Source organism: Leopardus geoffroyi, chromosome A2 (genome assembly GCF_018350155.1).
Source record: "Leopardus geoffroyi isolate Oge1 chromosome A2, O.geoffroyi_Oge1_pat1.0, whole genome shotgun sequence".
In the NCBI taxonomy this organism is placed as follows: domain Eukaryota; kingdom Metazoa; phylum Chordata; class Mammalia; order Carnivora; family Felidae; genus Leopardus; species Leopardus geoffroyi.
The window spans coordinates 82,948,816-82,968,172 of record NC_059331.1 but is presented as its reverse complement, the minus strand read 5'-3'; the positions used below and the strand labels follow the sequence as shown (position 1 = coordinate 82,968,172).

The following is a 19,357-nucleotide window of genomic DNA, read 5'->3' as shown; positions in this document are numbered from 1 at the left end:
CTTTGGTTCCTGTCATTCTAATGTCTAGACATTTTGCCAGATTATGAGGGAAATAAATCATATCAAAAACACAAATTCCTTGAAATATGGTGGTGTTTATTAAAGTCTATTTAAAGACAGATAAAGAACATTTGCTCTGTAGATGACTAAATAATAAGTGACTAATTATATAAAGATAATTTCCACAACAAAACTGAGGTAATACTTTAGGGTTCTTGCATCAAAATGTGAAGAATTAAGGATCTTCAGTATAATTAACAGAAATTCTCTGGACTACTTCTTCTAGTGATATGTATGGGGATAAGAAATGCAGCCACAAGAAAAGGGGGTTATTTTTGCTCCTCCCGTACCACCCACCTTTGTGATAATTTTCCTGGGTAGCTATAACATATTTTCATTTACATCTTCCAGGGCAGACATTAAAACAATGGACTGATATGATTGTATCTACATAAGATCAACTACGTAATTTTCAGGGCCCAGTGCAAAATGAAAATGTGGAGTCCTCATTCAAGCATTATTAAGAATGTCAAGATGGTGGGGTGTCTGGGTGGCTCAGTCAGTTAAGCATCGGACTCTTGATTTCAGCTCAGGTCATGATTTCGTGGTTAGTAAGATGGAGTCCCAGGTCGGGCTCTGCACTGACAGCGTGGAGCCTGCTTGGAATGCTCTTTCTCCCTCGCTCTCTGCCCTCCTCCTATCCTCTCTCTCTCTCTCTCTTTCTCAAAATAAATAAATAAACTTAAAAAAAAAGAATGTCAACATGATGACAATAGACGTTAAACTAAACACAAGGCCCTTTTGAGCATGGAACCTGTGTGACTGCACAGGTTATACAACCATGAAACGGTCCTGTACTATAAGCCCACCAAATCTTTGCAAACAAAAAACCATTTTAACCCAGCCTCATGTTCTGGGATGGAACAGTCAAGTTATAGCTAATTACAGTTCTTAATAAAATGAGGTTTCTTTAGATTACCAATTCACTCTCAGTACTTGGCTATGAGATTTTAATTGGTGCAAAATAAAAGCATACAGGGTAAAATATAGCTAACAAGTGTTTCTTTCTATCCAGGCATATAGTTAAATACTTTCTGTATGGTGCTTTCTGCCCTTGGAAACATGAGTTTGGCTGGACTTCCCAGTTGCCATTGATGGGCTCCTCTTCCCATTCTCCCATCTGACCGTCTGCTTATTACCAACTGTAGGGTAACTCAACCGTTCAACCACAAGAGAATGACTATTGGTGCTGAGAGGGGAAAAGTGCACTTTTGGAATATGCAATCCTTAAAACACCAGCTGCTCGATTTTGGGTCTTGCAACTCAGTTGGCCAGGAATGTCAGGGAAGACCTTTTCATTTTTGGAAAGCAAATTCCACAGACTTTTAGAGGAAAACGAGTCATGCTGTTTTTTCTTAATTTTTCTGCAAATTTTTAAAAAATACCAAACACATGTTTTTGCCACATTTCCACTCCCTGATGACCAAGAAAAACTCTTTCGAAGGACACTGTCACACTCCAGGAAGGAACAACATTGAGCTAAATGGATTTGTTACAGTAGAACATGCTTATCCAGGACTTCTAGGAAGGAGATACGGAAAATCAGCAATTAATACTAAGCCTGGGTTTCTAAAGGCAGGAAAACAGGATTCTTCACTGTTGGTTAAAGTGATTGGAATGCTCTGAGACAATTACTTTTCTGTTGTTCCTATATGTTCAGGGTCCATCTAGAGGATCTGGGTAAAGTTATTGTATCAGGGATCTCAGTGAGGGAAACAAGAATTTTGAAGGCAGGAGGGACCCCAACTTCAAAACATCTCTCTTTGATTCTTCCTCCATGGATTTGATAGGTCCCTGTGTACCACCATGACTTTTTCACCAAGGGAGCTGCCATTTAGCCTAGGACACTGTGTGCCCTCTTCCCCAGAATGAACTTCCTTTTTCCTTACCACTCTCTGAGTCCGCACCTGAACCCAATGATTCACCCCTCCTCTCTACCCTTGTTGAGGGTACCCTTGCTACCTTTACCATGGAGTTGCCAATTTGTGTTATAAGTATTTGTATATGAATCTCCCCAACTTGGCTGTGAGTTTCTTAAGGCCAGATAGCATGTGTTGTTTCATTACTATCTCTCACACTGTGCCGAGCACCGGAGCTGTTAGTAAGATGATGCTATGCAGAAATGTGTTGTTGATGGAGTAGCTGATCCCCCTGCTCTAACCCACAATTCTGAAACCAGACAGTAAATCATTGTCAGAGATTATTTTAAGTTTTTTAATGTATATTTATTTTTGAGAGACAGAGACAGAGCATGAGCGGGGGAGGGACAGAAAGAGAGGCAGACACAGAATCTAAAGCAGACTTCAGGCTCTGAGCTGTCAGCACAGACAGAGGGCTCAAACTCATGAATCGTGAGATCATGACCTGAGCCAAAGTCAGCCTCTTAACCGACTGAGCTACCCAGGTGCCCCTGTCACAGATTATTTTAAGAAAAGAAACTGTAATCATCCAACTGAACACACACACACACACACACACACACACACACACATACTTCTTTCCATATCAGGTCACAGATTTTAAATCCAAACTAACTTTCCTTGCCTCCTTAAACTAATGGCATGTTGTTTAACCTTCACAGATTAATGGAATTGTGAGCTAATGAGAGTTTATGTTATTGATTGCCTTTGAAGTATTTACTATTGTCACACTCATTTCAGAAACTTCTTGCTTATAAATTTGACATGATTGATGCAGAATCCACTTTCCCTATCTAATGCTTTCCTCCGCTTCCATATACAATTCCACTTTGTGGATCTATTAACAAGAAGATAATTAAATGTAAATATGAGTCACGAGTTTTCCTTTTCTGAAATAAAACACATAAAAAACAACAAGGAAACATGAAAAAAAAAAGTGGAGGGAGAGGAAACTACTACCCCTTCCCTCAGGTGCAGCTGAGAATTTCAGGAAGAATCCATCACTAGAAATTTCAGGAAGATTCTATTGCCAAAGCAAAAAAAAAAAAAAAAAAAGCCATCCAGGCAACTGTGTCATCTTCTTTATGGGAATGAACCTAAGGTAGAACTCAAGAAGAGTTCATTGGTTAACCAATGGCTGAAGGAGCCTGAATAGACCACACAAAGCTCCCTGAAGAGAACCAAACAGCAAAAAGGGAGGAGGACCATTGCCTCCTGTAGTTGTGGGGCCAAAGACCCAAAGAATCCAGGCCTTTAGAACAAATTTAGGATCCAGTCCAACTGTGTCTGAATAGCCCTACTGAAACAAGGATGCTGTGCTTGAGCAGGCGTCAAAGGGTTAATTCATGTACAGGAAAATATAAAATTGAAAATACTAAATTTTATAATATAAAATATGAATATATAGTGGTGTTTTCCCCACAAAGAAATAAAGGGGAAAAAGATGGGTTTCTTTTTCCATAGCTTATGTGATTTGAAGTTAAAGGGAAATTTCTAAGTAGTGATACATTGTCTCCTTCCCAAATGTTAGCATGTTCAAAGCCTCATGACATATTGCAACTTTTCCAAATATCTGTGTATCCTAAGCACACTGTGTCAGGAAGACTGGTCCAAAGACTTGATTTATGCTGCTGCCTGACAGATGATGTCTGGAAGGCATGCTGTCTAAATGGACTGTGCTCCAGCAGTTACCTTAGTCATCAATTCCCAGAGAATTAACGAGTACCATTCATCCCAATAATAGAAACCAAGGTCATGGCCTCTTCCATGCTCTGTAATTCCATTAGCAATGCACAGAAAGCACTTAGGTCATTAGTTCTGCAGACTTCCTAACTGAGCAAATGGAACTGCATCTTGTTTTCAGGGAGAATCCTCTCTGAGCCCACCTGTTGTCAGTGAGTTGTTGCACATCAACATTCAATGTACTTACATGTGTAGGGAAATTGCTGGTGAAGAAAAAGTGAAGCTGTGTTCAGCTGCCAAGAGTTTCAAGCACTGTTTTTATTAAAGCACATGCCAATAGAAACAATTTTAACAAAACTATGTCAGATGCTTCCAGTTATGGGCACACCTTTTTAAATTGTGTACTCACTCCCATTTTATGTAAGCCACTCGGTCATTCTGTGTGGCTACCATAGAATTATTTCAGTTTTCATTATTTCATTTTAGTTTTTATTATTTTAGTTTAGTTGTTACTCTGTCTGCCACAGTAAAGTGAAAATGGCCTTGAAACTGAGAGTTATCATCATAAGCAAATGGATCTGTTTACAATGAAATTTTCATCTCAAAATCTCAAGCAGCATGCTTTCCTAAGCTGTTCCTAAGCTGAGCCATTCCTTCAGTTCTCATAATTCAAATTGCTTCCAACCTGGCATATATCAAAAAAAGGAGGGAGCAACCCTAAGGTTTGAAGCCACAGGCATAGGTTTGAATCCTGGCTTTGACATTTCTTTGTTTTCTTAACAATAAACTAAACATGATTATTATACTTTTACAGCTACTTCACACTGCTGCTGTCAGGATTTAAAATAAGCACTTAGCCCAGTGCCTGGAAATTAACAAATGATAACTTATTGGTTTTTTTTTTATTGTTATTGAGCTCATAAAAGTGTGTGTGTGTGTGTGTGTGTGTGTGTGTGTGAAATCTATGTTTTGAAACATTTGGGGCTTTATGCCCAGGAGATTCTAAATGATGCACGGTAATGGAGGGGAGTATAGGCATGAATAATTCAAAGCAGCAAATCATCCAAATACCAGCTGTATGTGTTTTAAAGTGTATTTTTAAATTTCATTTGAAATGTATTTCTAATACCCAAAGAAATGACTTCAAATAAAGGAATGACACCATGATGTGAAGTCCCAACCAAAAGGGATCTGAGGAGCTGTCCAATTTTCCTCTCCCTTCCTCTCCTCCCCCTTGCCTTCCTTCCTCCCCTTTCCTCTCCCTTCTTCCTCATGTCCTGCCTGTCAAAAGACAGCTGCCACAAAGAACCAGCTTCAAGCAGAGTTTCTGCCTTCCACTCTCCCCTGGATGAGGGCCACTGGTGAAGTGTTTGTGACTGCCTGATTAGAGGCAAGCTGCACTCACCAAATAAAAGTACCAGGTGCCCATGAAACAAGTGCTTGGGTGGAGGAAAGGAACCACAAAGTCCAGAGATACAGTGTAGCACTGTGGTTAAGAGCAAAGCCTCTGGAATCGAGCAGACTGGGATTCTAAATCTTGCTTGGACTTTCTGAGTTGGGCAGTCGCTAATGACTTTGTAGCTCGGTTTCTTCCACTCTAAACATGTAATGGTAATTCTATCCAGTATCTCACATGATTTCTTAAGGATTAAATTATATATATTTTAATGTAGTTGTAATTGTGTGTGTTTAAGTCTCAATGCGAATAATGAGGACATCTGTATTATACTAATTTCCCTTTAAATAATAAAGTCTTACTTATGAGTTGGCATTTTCCTACACAGACATACAACATCTTTTTTGTAAAACCAGAGAAAAACAAACAGGATGTTTGGCCTCATCTAGCATCTGTATAATCCCCAAAACACATTTCTTTTTCCCAAGTGAAGCTATTTTCCAGTGTTGATACTTAGGAGACACTGTTGTGTTATAAGCAAAACATTTCTTCAGTTTTAACAGTAATACAGGTTTACCCCATGTAGGAAGAATTCAAGCTGGTACCTATATACAAGCACACGTGCATATCAATAGTGATATCAGAAACATTAAAAAGATAATAGTAATAAAGAGAATGAAAGAAAAGTTAATAGTTATAGATCCGTTCTTACACCAGGCACTGTTCTAGTCACTTCACATGTGCCGATGCATTTGTTTCTCAGAGCCATCCTGTGAAGTCAGGGATATTATTATCCCAATTTTACTATTGAAAAACAAACTCAGAGAGGTCAGGTAACTTTCCAAGGATCACATGATGGATAGCAATAGACACATTGGAAACCAGGGAGACCGTGTCATGTATGGACTGTTCAAGGACAGTATTGAACATGAAAGGGGGCAAAAACAGGAACAAATGTTCACTCTAATTATGGTAGAAGACCAAAGAATTTGCAATGCCTTCTTTTTTTAAATAACTAAATGAATGAGTTTTTTTTACATTTCTGCTTAATAAGTACATTGTCCTGAGAGTCTAAGATGATCTTTAGTATGCTTTAAGTAAGATGTTCTTAATTAAAGCCATTAGTGCCTGTAAATAAAAACTCAACATGAGTTTTACTTCAGAAACATCGGCTCAGCCAGTATTTTCATATGCTATCTATAACCTGTCACAATGGAAATATGAGCAAGGCTCTGGTTCATTAACTCACTGATTGTCCTTCCTTACGTGGTTATTAGCTGATGTTCTGCCTTTCACAGTAACACATACATAAGATTGAGAGTTCAAGGAACGGACACTCCTGAAGCATAACAAATGGTGGAGTGTCTCTGCCTCTTTACACAGATAAATCAGTACCTGACTTCCATGAGGAAAGAAACAACACAGAGTAACTGACAGGTGATTTCCTGGCTGGGGTTCCCTACCTACAAAGGTGAAAGGAAAAAGAACAGGTTTCTAGATTCTAACCTCCTTAGGGAAGGAAGGGGTGTGCCAGTGGTATCTGACCCCAGAAATAGTTATCCTGGTAGGCACTCAAACACTTACATTGAATAGAAGTCAACCTGCTAAAAAATCTTTTATCCTCATGCACCTGGCTCTCCATACATACATACATACATAAGCTTTCATTGTTTTAAAGAGACATATGCCATATTTGATCAATTCTAATACATGTTTTCATAATTTAAATATCTAAAAAATTATACAGCATCTTACAGTCGATGGAGTGTCATTGTTTAATTGGCAGAGTTTCTTTCCTTCCTTCTTTCTTTCTTTCTTTCTTTCTTTCTTTCCTTCTTTCTTGTGATACCTAAAACAGAAGTTTGTCATAATGGCATCTTAGATTTGATGCAATATATTATGCATCATTAATAAATTATCAGCACCACTTATAAATTAAATCAGAAAGAAGAGGTAAGATTTGAAACCTGCATCAACCTTGAAACCGAAGATTAGTGGATGATAGGAAGTTGAGCATAGCTTCTTCACCTGCTGCGACAGCCCATGTTAATATAGATTTCTCTCCTTCCCTGATCTCTTCTCTCGGTAAAATAGACAAGGGTAGAAATTGAATTCTTGACATTTATTGTATCCTTCTGAAACTGTATTATTATCTCTACAGTATGGTCTCACAATAATGCATGCCTGTGGTTCTCAAAATTTTGTGTGTATCAGAATGTCTTGAGGAGCTTCTTAAAAATTTGTGATTCTCAAAAAAAAAAAAAAAAAATTGTGATTCTCACCTGCTCCTGGACATTTTGATGCGCAAGGTCAGGTTAAGGCCCAAAGAGCTGTATTTTTAATCCTAGAGTGATTATGATACACCAGAATTTGAGGACCCCTGGTCCATGTGTTTGGAATTGGTCTGTCATTGCACAGAACTTGAATTTAGAAATTCTGATCTCAGTGGAATGCACAGGACCACATTTAATAGGCATGATTATGATTTCAAAAGGCAAATTTACTGATGGAAAAAAGAATTCTGACATCGCATTTTTTTCTGTGGGGCTGGACTCAAAGATAGAACAGTGCTGGAGGGGGGCCCTAGGGGCCTCAGTTGGTGAAGCTTCCAACTTTGGCTCAAGTCACGATCTCACAATTGGTGAGTTCAAGCCCCACATCGGGCTCATCGCAGTCAGCTCCAAGCCCACTTCAGATCCTCTGTCTCCCTCCTCCTATCCCTCCCCACTTGTGCTTTCTCAAAAATAAATAAAAATATTTTTAAAAAAAGAACAGTGCTGGGAACACTCCTGATATCTGATTCTGTTGGGGATTGTTTTAGCTGTGCCCCATAAAATCGGCCGCATCATCGATGGGAGTCCTGCAGACCGCTGTGCAAAACTGAAAGTGGGAGACCGGATCTTAGCAGTGAACGGCCAGTCCATCATCAACATGCCTCATGCAGACATTGTGAAGCTCATCAAGGATGCTGGTCTTAGTGTCACCCTCCGCATCATCCCTCAGGAGGGTGAGTGCCTAAGCCTGGCCGCCATCATAGTGGTGCCAGAGCGCCTGAGGTTGATTCCTATTTCTACTTTTGCAGAAATCCACTCTCTCTTGCAACCCATATCCTGTTTACTTAGTACCAGTTTCATTCAGAGATCAAGCTGTGTGACATTATAGATAAATAGTGTGAATCTCAAGACACTGGGTTATTCAATCATTCCCTGTGGTCTGGGGAGTACTGTTTTTATGCTTATATTAAACCAGAACCCATTCAACAGAGATTATAGAGTTACAAATCTGAAGCAGAAAAAAAAAAGTGTATTCATGTTAACAGTTAAGCTCTGGAGGATTCTTCAAAGTCAGATTGATTTTGAAAAGCTTGAGGAAGTTTTGTGGTATAAAGAGAGCTCATTTAGAAAACGTTGCATCTGATAAGAATTTTAAATTCCCACTTAATCTTTTGAATTTCTCTGTATAAGGACTCCCCCCTGAGGCTTGAAGAGTAGTGAGAGTTACAGCTTATTGCCATGCCTTGAGGGCCACAAGGATCTAAGAACCAGTTCACCGTAAAGTCACCGTTTCCAGACACTGGTTCATTACTGGTTTGTAGCTGCTGACTCATGAATGATGCTCGAGATTTCAGTCCCCAGAGCTCACCTGTGAGTGGATTGTAGAATACCACATGGAGAGTGATAGGTCCACGCACCTTGGTTCCCTCTGTTTTCCTCAGTCTCCTGATTCCGTATTGGGGCTATCTGGCAAGCAGGCACTAAACGGTCACCTGACTTTCCATATAAAACAGTGGTTCTCAACTGAGGTGATTTTGTCCCCCTGGGGGATGTTCAGCAAGGTCTGACAACGTTTTTGACTGTCACAATTAGGATGGGAATGCTACCGGCATCTAGCGGGTAAAGGGCAAGGATACCGCCAGCCATCCAACAATGCACAGGACAGCCCCCCCCCCCCCGCCCCAGCAAAGAATTGTCTTGCCCAAAATGTCAACAGTGCTGAAGATGAGAAACCCCACAAGTGGAAAGAATTTTTGAAAATCTGGACTGCCAGACAAGAAAGGGGAAGAATGGCTTAATAAAGAATAGATCACCTCCCTTTTATCACCCAACCAAATAAAAAGAACAGAACAGAAAATGACTGCGGTGTTTTTAACCTGTTACTTGCAGACATCATTGTGTGTAAAATATTCAAATGAACTCTAAGCAAGATTGCTCACTAAAAATCTGACTCGCTTTTCAGTTTTCCCCAGTCTGAAATATGTCTGTCTTATTTGTATCGCATCATATACAGATAATTTCAGTTGAGACGGTAATGCTATTACAGGAAAATCCAAGAAGCTGTGTTAACAAAGAACAATTTTACGAACATTCTTCTGTCCAATGTTCTTTTTCTTTCTGAAAAACCATGGAGTACAGGGGGTGATTGAGCAATAAAATCAACAAGGAACTAGAGAGAATATTATGAAAAGCATTTATTTCTATTATGGTTACTTCCTTGTCCAAACTTGGGAATACTGGTAGGATTTGTCTTTACAACCAAAAAGTAGCAGCTCAAATGTTTTCTCTCAGTGGGCAGCACTGGAAAAATAGAATATGTTTTAGAGCTTACTCCTCTGGATTATTTTTTCATTGTTTTAACAGGGTTTTTTTTTTAATTGTAATCTTTTCTGCTAGGAAAATGACAAGAGACTCTGTTTAACTTTGTTCAGCAACACTTGTAATTCATGAAATAATACTAATTCTGCGAATGGTATTGGAACTTGATTGGGTAATTGATAAGTTTAACCTGCTGTCTTAAAGCCTAACAGAAACTGAGAAAACTGAAGCCTTGAGTCATCTGAGGAGGCAAAGAGTTACCACCTCTGGCCACCTCTTGCCCTTTATCAGATGCCAACCTGACTGCACCTGCCACTTTGGCTCCCCTTTGCAGAGCTCAGCAGCCCAGCATCGGCACCCAGCTCAGAGAAGCAGAGCCCCATGGCCCAGCAGAGTCCTCTGGCCCAGCCGAGCCCAGCCACTCCCAACAGCCCTGTTGCCCAACCAGCTCCTCCTCAGCCACTTCAGCTGCAAGGACATGAAAATAGGTAAAGTTTCCCCTGGTTTTTCTGATGCTGAGAGGTGAGGGAGGTGGGGAGAGGGAGAGTTTGGGACAGGACACAACAGGACACAGAAGAGAAAGTTTCATAAAGTAGAAATTGCCAGGTGCTCCTTTCTGTGATTTAGAGATTCTGTGTGTGTCACACATGCGGTTTTATTAGCAAATACAGGGGTCTGTTCTTCACAAAAAGAGAACCTTTCCTCAAGAAATGATGAGCAATTAGTAGGTAGATGATCAGTAGATGATCAGTAGGGATTAACTAGATGAAGACCACGTTGAAGAGACTCCAAACTGAAGAACATAGATATAGACCCTTTGGCAGGAGGGAGCATGCAAACTTGAAAGGCATGGAAATAAATAAGGTCAGTGTGGTGAGGGAAGAGGTCAGGGAGCATGGTTCAAGATGTAGCAATGAGAGTGATAGGGACCCACCTTTGGGGCTGTAAGCATGTTAAAGATTTTTTTAAATTTTTTTTAATGTTTTATTTTATTTTTTGAGAGATAAAGAGACACAGAGAGCAAGCAGGGGAGGGGCAGAGAGAGAGGGAGACACAGAATCCAAGCAGGCTCCAGGCTCTGAGCTATCAGCACAGAGCCCGACTCAGGGCTCGAACCCACAAACACAAGATCATGACCCGGGCCGAAGTTGGATGCTCAACTGGCTGAACCACCCAGGCACACCAAAGATTTTGAGCTTCAGTATAATGACAAGTCATTGGAAGGTTTTACGCTGAAGACTGACATCACTGGATTTCCTTTTCAAGGCCGCCCAGTGGGCCACACAGAGAGCTGACTGGGAGCTGGTGAGGGTTGGAAGTAGATTAAGCAATTAGAGATGGCTGCTGATATCTCTGGATCAATGAAGGTGGTGGCTCAGAGAACAATGGTGGTGTGGAGAGAGGGAAGTGTGGCAAAACTTGTAAGCAGTAATAAACGTTAGCATTTTTTACTGCATTTTGCCTATATCCCCCTACCCATGATCTAATGAGGTTCTTCCATTCCATATCATAAACAATATGAGTAAGCCACTTTGAACTTCCAGAAAAAAAGGATGTCATGTAAAAACAGCATTGTCTTCTTACAATGAACTTGTGTGTAACAGGGAGCCTGGGTTAGGTTGAGCCATAAAGGAAAGAGATGAAGACATGTTCCCATGCTGTTTTCCCTCTTTTGAAGGAGAAAAACAGAACAACCCACAGGAACATCTCTGTGTACAAAACCCTCAACGGTCTTTTCCATAATTCTAATGTTTTCTGAACATCTGCTTCCTAGCTCCCACCTCATATGTTGGGAAAGATGAAGTGAGACTCAGTTTCCAAGTCCCAGAACTCTGTAGGTCCATCACTCACGCAGTTGCAAAGCAAATATTTTCCCTGTGCCACAGGTGCTATTTCCATAAAGCCCTGTTCTTCTCAGGAGTTCCCCCATTTGCTTTCACAGAAAAGTAAATGTCTGTTATCCTAAGCTGTTTATGGTTTTAATATATTCCACGGAAGAAAAAAGACTAAAGACCATAAAGCAAACGATAGGGGGGTAAGAATTTGACAACCCGTAAGAAGAGTAAGTCCTGGGTATCTCAGTAATAAGCCACTGATGTGTTTGCTTTCACCGTGAGCTGTTTTAACAGATCACACTGGCTTTCCCCAGGATTCATTTCGGACTCAGGAGGAAGGGGCTGAGCACATGCAATTCCCGGGCCAGCCTCAGACTCCTCTTATGGCTCTGCCTCCGTCTATTAATCTCCCAGCCACAGTTCTATCTCACCTTTCCAGAGTCAGACTCCCCCAGACATGGGCTCTTGCTTCTGGCTTCGGGGTGGGTAATCTCATCCCTGTCGTGTTATAATTCAGTGGGGAGAATAACATTTGGGCAAGGCCACTATCATGCTTCAACTGCTGCTACTAGCCCACAACTGGAACTCGTTGGCCCTGATCGGAGAAGCAACAGTCTTTGGAATGTCTTTTTGTCCTGACTACACGGAATAAAATATTTCCCAACTCTGGGATTAACCAATTGACCTGATTCAAATTTTTATAAATCACCAACAAATTTTCCCAGTGAACTTTGCTGCACTAATATTAAAAGCCTGGCAAGTGCCTGCTTTCAGAGAGCCCTTCCTTGGCACTGGGGTTTCCTGGCTTAACTGTTGATTGTTAGTGGGTGGCTCTTTTACATATGAATGAAGAGATTAATAATTTTACAGATACCAGATCATTTTCCTAGCTTCATTTAAAGATAGTCATGGTATCAAGAGCTCTTTGTCTTTCTCTAGATCAGGCTAGAGATGTCTCCAAGATAGCTTTTATGCCAATTACTCCATATGCATTTTCTAGTGGTTCATCTATACAAGAAATGCCCACCTAACTCCATGTCAAACTGAGCCAGTTTCCATGTTAAAATGGGATAAAATTAAATGACGATCTGCTTCCACATTTTTATTTTATGAATTAAAATGACTGAATATTTTATCCTGTCTTATTTACTTTCACTTTGGCTTCCTACTGACACCCTGCACACCTCTACTTATGTCTCTATCCCTTAACAACCTTTTGATATATACTCTGGAAACAAAATCGTTTTAATATGCACATAAGCAAAACAGTATTCAAGGAGAAGCATTCATTGGAAACAACAAAAGAACCATTATATAATATATTTCAAAACTAAGTATAAATAGCAGAGCTCACCTTCCCCAGCAAGGGAAATTAATATTTGACTGCATTTTATTTACTTATTTTTAATTTTTTAATGCTTATTTATTTCTGAGAGAGAGAGAGAGAGAGACACAGAAAGCATGAGGGGAGGAGCAGCAGAGAGAGAGAGAGAGACACAGAATCCTAAGCAGGCTCCAGGCTCTGAGCTGTCAGCACAAAGCCCGACACGGGACTCAAACCCATAAGCTGTGAGATCATGACCTGAGCCGAAGTTGGATGCTTAACCAACTGAGCCACCCAGGTGCCCCTTGACTGCATTTTAAACAGCAAAGTCAGTAGAAAAACACTGGAAATTTACGTCTTTTTTTACATACTTTGAACCCTAGATGTTTAAGCTGGAAGGAATTCTTAAAAGGTCCACATGAGGCAAAAGCCCAGTACAAGATCCTGTACCACATGGCATTGTTTCTTGGTTCTGGAACTTGTTCATACCATAAAATTCTGCTGGATTTTATCACTAGAAATCTGGTTGTTGTTGTTGTTGTTGTTGTTGTTATCTCTACAGGCTCTTTAATAGTGGAATTAATAGCAACAAAGAGTTATACTGATGACTTTCTTTCATGAGTGAAGGAATTTTAAAGAGGCTGTATTTTTTTTTTAATAATCCTGAGTTTTCCTTAAAGTATTTCACAAATTCAAAGCAACATAGTTTTTGCCCAAGCCGCTGTATCATTCACTGAACAGTTAGCAACACTCATAAAAACTTAAGTATATTTTCCTCATTAAAGACTCTTCAATGTACAGTTCAATGTAAAATCCTGACAGACAGCACTGGTTCAAATGCAGTCTGAATGCCAGAAGGTAGGCTTGGATGACAGCTGTTGCATTTTAACGGTTCCTATTCTAGGCTGTTGTGTAATCTTTGGGGAGACTTTACATTTCACCCTCTTTGGCTATACCTCGTGACACATCTGGTTGGAAATGGGGCACGTAATGGCTATCGCACACCACTACCACACAGATCACGAAAATCAAGTGACTTGTGCTGTAACTCAAAGCAGCTTGACATCTAATGTACCAAACAGTTTCTAGGAAGGAATCAACACATGCCAACGAATGGCAGCCAGTTCAGTTCCTTTGTTTAATTCATTCGTTTGTGTGGTTAAGCATCTTATTCGAAGCATATTTAAATAATTCTGTTTTCAGCATTCACAATCCCAGGAGGTGAGTGGACAACTTGCCGAGGTAGGAAACAAAGCCTAAATTCTGCAGTTCACAAGAGGAATGTGTCACTTCTGCAGTTCACAAGAGGAATGTGTCATTTCTGCATTACTTCCCATTTAAGTAACAAATGGGACCTGCTCAAAGTGTTGATTAAAAGAACATCCTTTCAAACACTCCAAATAAATACATTGATTACTGTACATTTTTTGTGTATCCTCACCAAATATTAGATTGCACTAATGGCAATTGTTCAGGTGAATGATTTTTAAAAATAGTAGTGGGGTTCCTGGGTGACTCAGTTGGTTAAGCGTCCCACTCTTGATTTTGGCTTAGGTCATGTTCTCACGGTTGTGAGATCAAGCCCAGTGCTGGGTTAATCTCTCACTGTTCCTAATTTATAAATTAAACTTTCTCATAGATTTGTGGTATAAGAAAAAGCATAGTGTATATAGGGTTCAGGACTGTCTGCGGTTTTAGACAACCACTGAGGTCTAGAAATGTAACCCCCATGGATGGGGTGGAAGGCTACTGTAAGTAACATCTAGAAACAAGAAAGAGACAAATGTTGGACATACACATTTTTGCCTTCCCTTTCATCTTACGGCCGTGGTAGTATCTGATAATAGCATCTGATACTAATCTGATAGTTATAGTCTAGTATTAAAACTATGTAATATGTTTCTACTCTTAGCAATGACCCAGTGACTTTCTCCTTGACTTACAGCTCATGATTATGCTTTGCTATCACTCCTTTAACCTCTGTAAGATATTCAAAAAGACCAAACCTAGCAGGTTAAAATATTGCCTTTAATTATATATTTATAGAGTATTTAGAGATTACTTTGGTTGTGCTGTCATAAAGTAATGAATACTGTGTGGGCGAGAGAGAGTGGTTGAGAGAGTTGGTTTACTGGTGTTGAGACAAACTGCTATTTTGGGATGTATAGTTTGGGATGTATAGTTTAACTCCCTAGATTTGCTACAGTTGTACAAGTTTGTAAATAGCCAAAGTCAAAGAGGGATATCCATAAGTCCTTTTCCACAAAGTTCTGGTTGGGCCATCATGTTACCTTGATTTCTCAAGGAGCCAAATGAAAAGTAGACAATATGGCATTTGTCAAGGATTTTAAAATAATGCTTATCATCTATGATTTTCTCAAATTCCTGAACATGCAAAAGGACCTCTAAGAAGTGTGGCCCGCATGTGCCTAGAGGTCATGTGATCATTCTAATCTCCTTAGAATGCTGAGACCTCAGAGCAAATCCCATGTCCATTTATTTAGTTACAGGTCAGAAGTGAAAGCAAGGCAAGATGTGAAACCAGACATCCGACAGCCTCCATTCACAGACTACAGGCAGCCACCGCTGGACTACAGGCAGCCCCCAGGAGGGGACTACCAGCAACCCCCACCCTTGGACTACAGGCAGCCTCCCCTGCTGGACTACAGGCAGCACTCCCCTGACACCAGGCAGTACCCTCTGGCAGACTACAGGCAGCCCCAGGTACCCACAGGACCCCATTAAATTTCATTTTCCTAATGGGCAAAACTATAATTGACACACGTACATACACACACACCTACACACAGATACACACACACAGAGACACACATGTACACACACATACAGACAAACACACACAGATACACACGTACACACACAGACACACATGTACACATAGAGACACGTGTACGCAGACACAAACACAGACACATTGACACACATGTACAAACATGTACACATAGACACACATGTACACACACAGACACACGTATACACGCACATACACACACATACACACATGTACACACAGACACGCATATACACACGTACACACAGACATACATGCACACATACACACAGACACATGTACACACAGACACACGTGTACACACAGATACACATGTACACACAGACACATGTACACACACAGATACAAATGTACACACACGTACACACAGAGACACACATATAGACACACACGTGCACACACGTACACACACGTATACACAGACACACATGTACACACAGACACATGTACACACACAGATACAAACGTACACACACACGTACACACACGTACACACAGAGACACACATATAGACACACACGTGCACACACATACATATAGATACACACAGACACACATATGTACACAGAGACACACATGTACACACACATACACACACGTATACACAGACACACATGTACACACACAGATACAAATGTACACACAGACACACACAGACACACGTACACACAGAGACACATATAGACACACATACACACGTGTACACACAGAGATACATGTACACACGTGCACACACAGACACACATGTACACACAGAGACAGACACACACGACTCTGATACATTTATTTATGGTGCCCAACAGCAGTGAATGAGGAAACACAAAGGAGTGATAGTATCGCTCAGACCTATATGCAGTCATTTTGTTTGCCAAGTAAGCAATGGATACCAAAGTAATCAAGCTACACGGTAGTTCTTTTAATGACCAAGGAAACTGCATTCAGATCTGCTTGAACTTTTGGAATTTTGTCTCTCGTTTTGCTAGATTGCAAAGTGAGATTACTTGTTCTCACAATATCATGTCATTTGGGACACATTAACTGTAAGGGAGAAGGAGAACAGAGAGACTGACCACAGAAGCTTCTCTGATATCAAACACCTGTTTATTCCATTCTCTCGCCAACTCTACAGGATTTTGATTATTTCACCGTGGACATGGAGAAGGGCGCCAAAGGGTTTGGATTCAGCATTCGTGGAGGAAGGGAATACAAAATGGATTTGTACGTGTTGAGATTGGCAGAAGATGGGCCAGCAATAAGAAACGGAAGGATGAGGGTAAGAACAGTCTCTTTTTATAGAATTGCTTAATACTGAAAGACCCCACAGTGGTATCAGAATGCTGACTCAATGTGATTAAGCAAACAGTCTCAGCATGGGCTTTGCCTTCTTTCCGTTGCATGACTCAGTTTCCTGAAGGTTTGGTCAAACGCAATTCAAGAATCATATTAGCTCTCATTCTCCTGCTTACACCCTTCCAACTGGCAAATCTCATTGCAGTGCTTTATATATATAGTTTCTCTAAAGAGCGAGCTAAAGAAAATGTACAAAGTAAGCTAAGAAATAGTTTGAAATGGAAACATGGATCCATAATTTTTTCTATGGCTTGGTTTAGTTTTCATTTGGAATAAATCTTTTGAAATTTTTTTATTTGTTTTATGCTATTTTTTTCCTCCAGGTTTATTAATCAAATGGTTCTGTGTTTTTTGGAAATACTTCCTTTGTGTTGACTGGTCTTTTGGCTTCAATATTGGAAAGAGGAGGACTAGACTTCTTAGATACGTGTTGTCCTTAAAAATGGTGGCAGTTAAAAATTTTCTAATTAGAGTGTAAGTTGAGATGGATTTTTTAATGTAATAGTGATTTTGAGGCATCTGATTGATAGGTAACTGACTATTCATCTAAAGGTACAAAAAAAACCCTTGATAACAATGTAGAATATTAGTCTGTGTCTCTCTTTTTCTCTCTCCCTCTCTTTCTGTAAAATGGCCATTAGTAAGCACATAAAAAGTTAGTTATTATAAATAAAATCTGGAATTCATTCTTGCTTTCCCTCCTTGCCCTTTAAATTAATACAGAAGAGCTGTGGTCCTTGGCTTCTGGCACTTCCGGTTCCTGTGCAGAGCTGCACCAACCACTTGCTCCCAGATAACTGAATGAATCTGTTATTCCTACTGCCCACTCTACCATTTCTGTGATTTTCATTCCCAAGTCACTGAATCATCCACAGTGCAAAAGTAGAAAGAACATAAATCATGTCAATGTTCCTCCCTCCCTTCACAATTCTTTGACAACTAGGAAGTATCCAAGTTGGAATTTGAACTGACTGGAATTTGGCTGACTCTGGAGACTGACGGCTCCTGCCCTGATCCAACACCAGCCTCCGTGTACCCCATCCACATATGGTTTTAGGAGAGGCCTCCACATGGTTTCTTGGCTCCCAGCTTCCCTAAAAACAGAAGGGCACTTTTTTAACATATTGCAAAGCCAACTCACAAGTGGTTAAGTAAAACAAAATCTTCCTGGTGCACGTAAAAGCAACACAACACAAGGACCATGGGCAAAGCCACCAGAGCCCTATGAGAGAGGACAGCCCACCCGCCCCCACAGTGGACTTCAGAGGTGGCCTGTTTGACTTCCAAACAGTGGCCACACTTTTTAACAAGTGGTCTAAATGGCTGCTCGATATGTACAGCACTCCCAAAGCATGGGATCCTAAATATAGAAGTACTTTTATGTAAAAAGAATATTCTTTCTTAGAGAATTCAAGCCAGAGTGGTAGTTGCCAGCGTGGTCCCTGGCATCAGCATCACCTGGGAACATGTTAGAAATGCAAATTCTGAGCCCCACCACAGACCCACTGAATCAGATACTCTAGGATTGGGGTCACCAGGCTGGGTTGTGATTCATTGCCCTGTGAATGTGATATAAGCTGCAGTTCGAGGACTTCTAACTGAGCCAGAGGGAAGTTGACCTGACACACGTATGACAAAGATAGGAGGTGTGTGGCTCAGGCCTTGTTAATCCCCCTTAGATCCTTTCTAAGGGGATTTCTATCCTGTCCCAACAGTTTACCTGGGGTTTTTAAACCCATGTAAACACAGATTTAGAATTCTGTAGGCAGGTGCTAAATTTTATGAAAGATGCCCTTTCTTCTGGCAGGTGATAAAAATGAGTCCTCTACCTGGGTTTCAGAAAATGATATTTTCCCTTCTTTTCAAAGATTATAAACATAAGCAATATTTTGTAATTTTCCATGCCAGTTTTATAGAGCAAACTATTCCTTCTGTGTACAGCTATGTAAAAGGAATTATGATGGCCAGTTTTAGATAATATGGGTTAGTTTATTTGGGACCATAATATACATACTTCTAGCATTTAATTCTCAAAGAAAAGGAGCCACTTGGGAGTCATAGAAATTCCAGGGATAAAATTTTACTGGTTGATTTTATTTCCAATCTTCAAATTAAGTCTGGGGACTTGGCAGGGATGGATGGAAGGCTTTTTCTGCTCTTTACAGATTATATTCGCTATTCAAATGTTTTGAGTTTTTCTCACTCATGGAGTCTTATAGCACCAGGGGAAAATTTGTCCATGGTGACAAACTGCATGTCAGGAAGAGGGACAGCTTTATCATGTAAGTTCAAAGGTGCTCATATTATCTACTGTCAGAATGAGGTAAATCTTTGTATCTTCGTAGTTGTTCTTGATCATAGCACATAATTAATTCAGATCTTATTT

The 19,357-nt window shown here is 40.3% G+C and overlaps 1 protein-coding gene across 10 annotated transcripts in view; it reads left to right on the top strand.

Moving 5' to 3' along the window:
- Window positions 1–19,357, top strand: part of MAGI2 (membrane associated guanylate kinase, WW and PDZ domain containing 2) — a 1,332,179-nt gene that overhangs the window by 1,197,898 nt on the left and 114,924 nt on the right. For all 10 annotated transcript variants that reach the window (XM_045494592.1, XM_045494594.1, XM_045494593.1 and 7 more), the window contains 4 exons: window positions 7,880–8,065; window positions 9,985–10,138; window positions 15,314–15,533; window positions 16,751–16,894. In XM_045494592.1, the coding sequence (XP_045350548.1) occupies window positions 7,880–8,065; window positions 9,985–10,138; window positions 15,314–15,533; window positions 16,751–16,894 (704 nt within the window). The remainder of the gene's footprint in view (window positions 1–7,879; window positions 8,066–9,984; window positions 10,139–15,313; window positions 15,534–16,750; window positions 16,895–19,357) is intronic.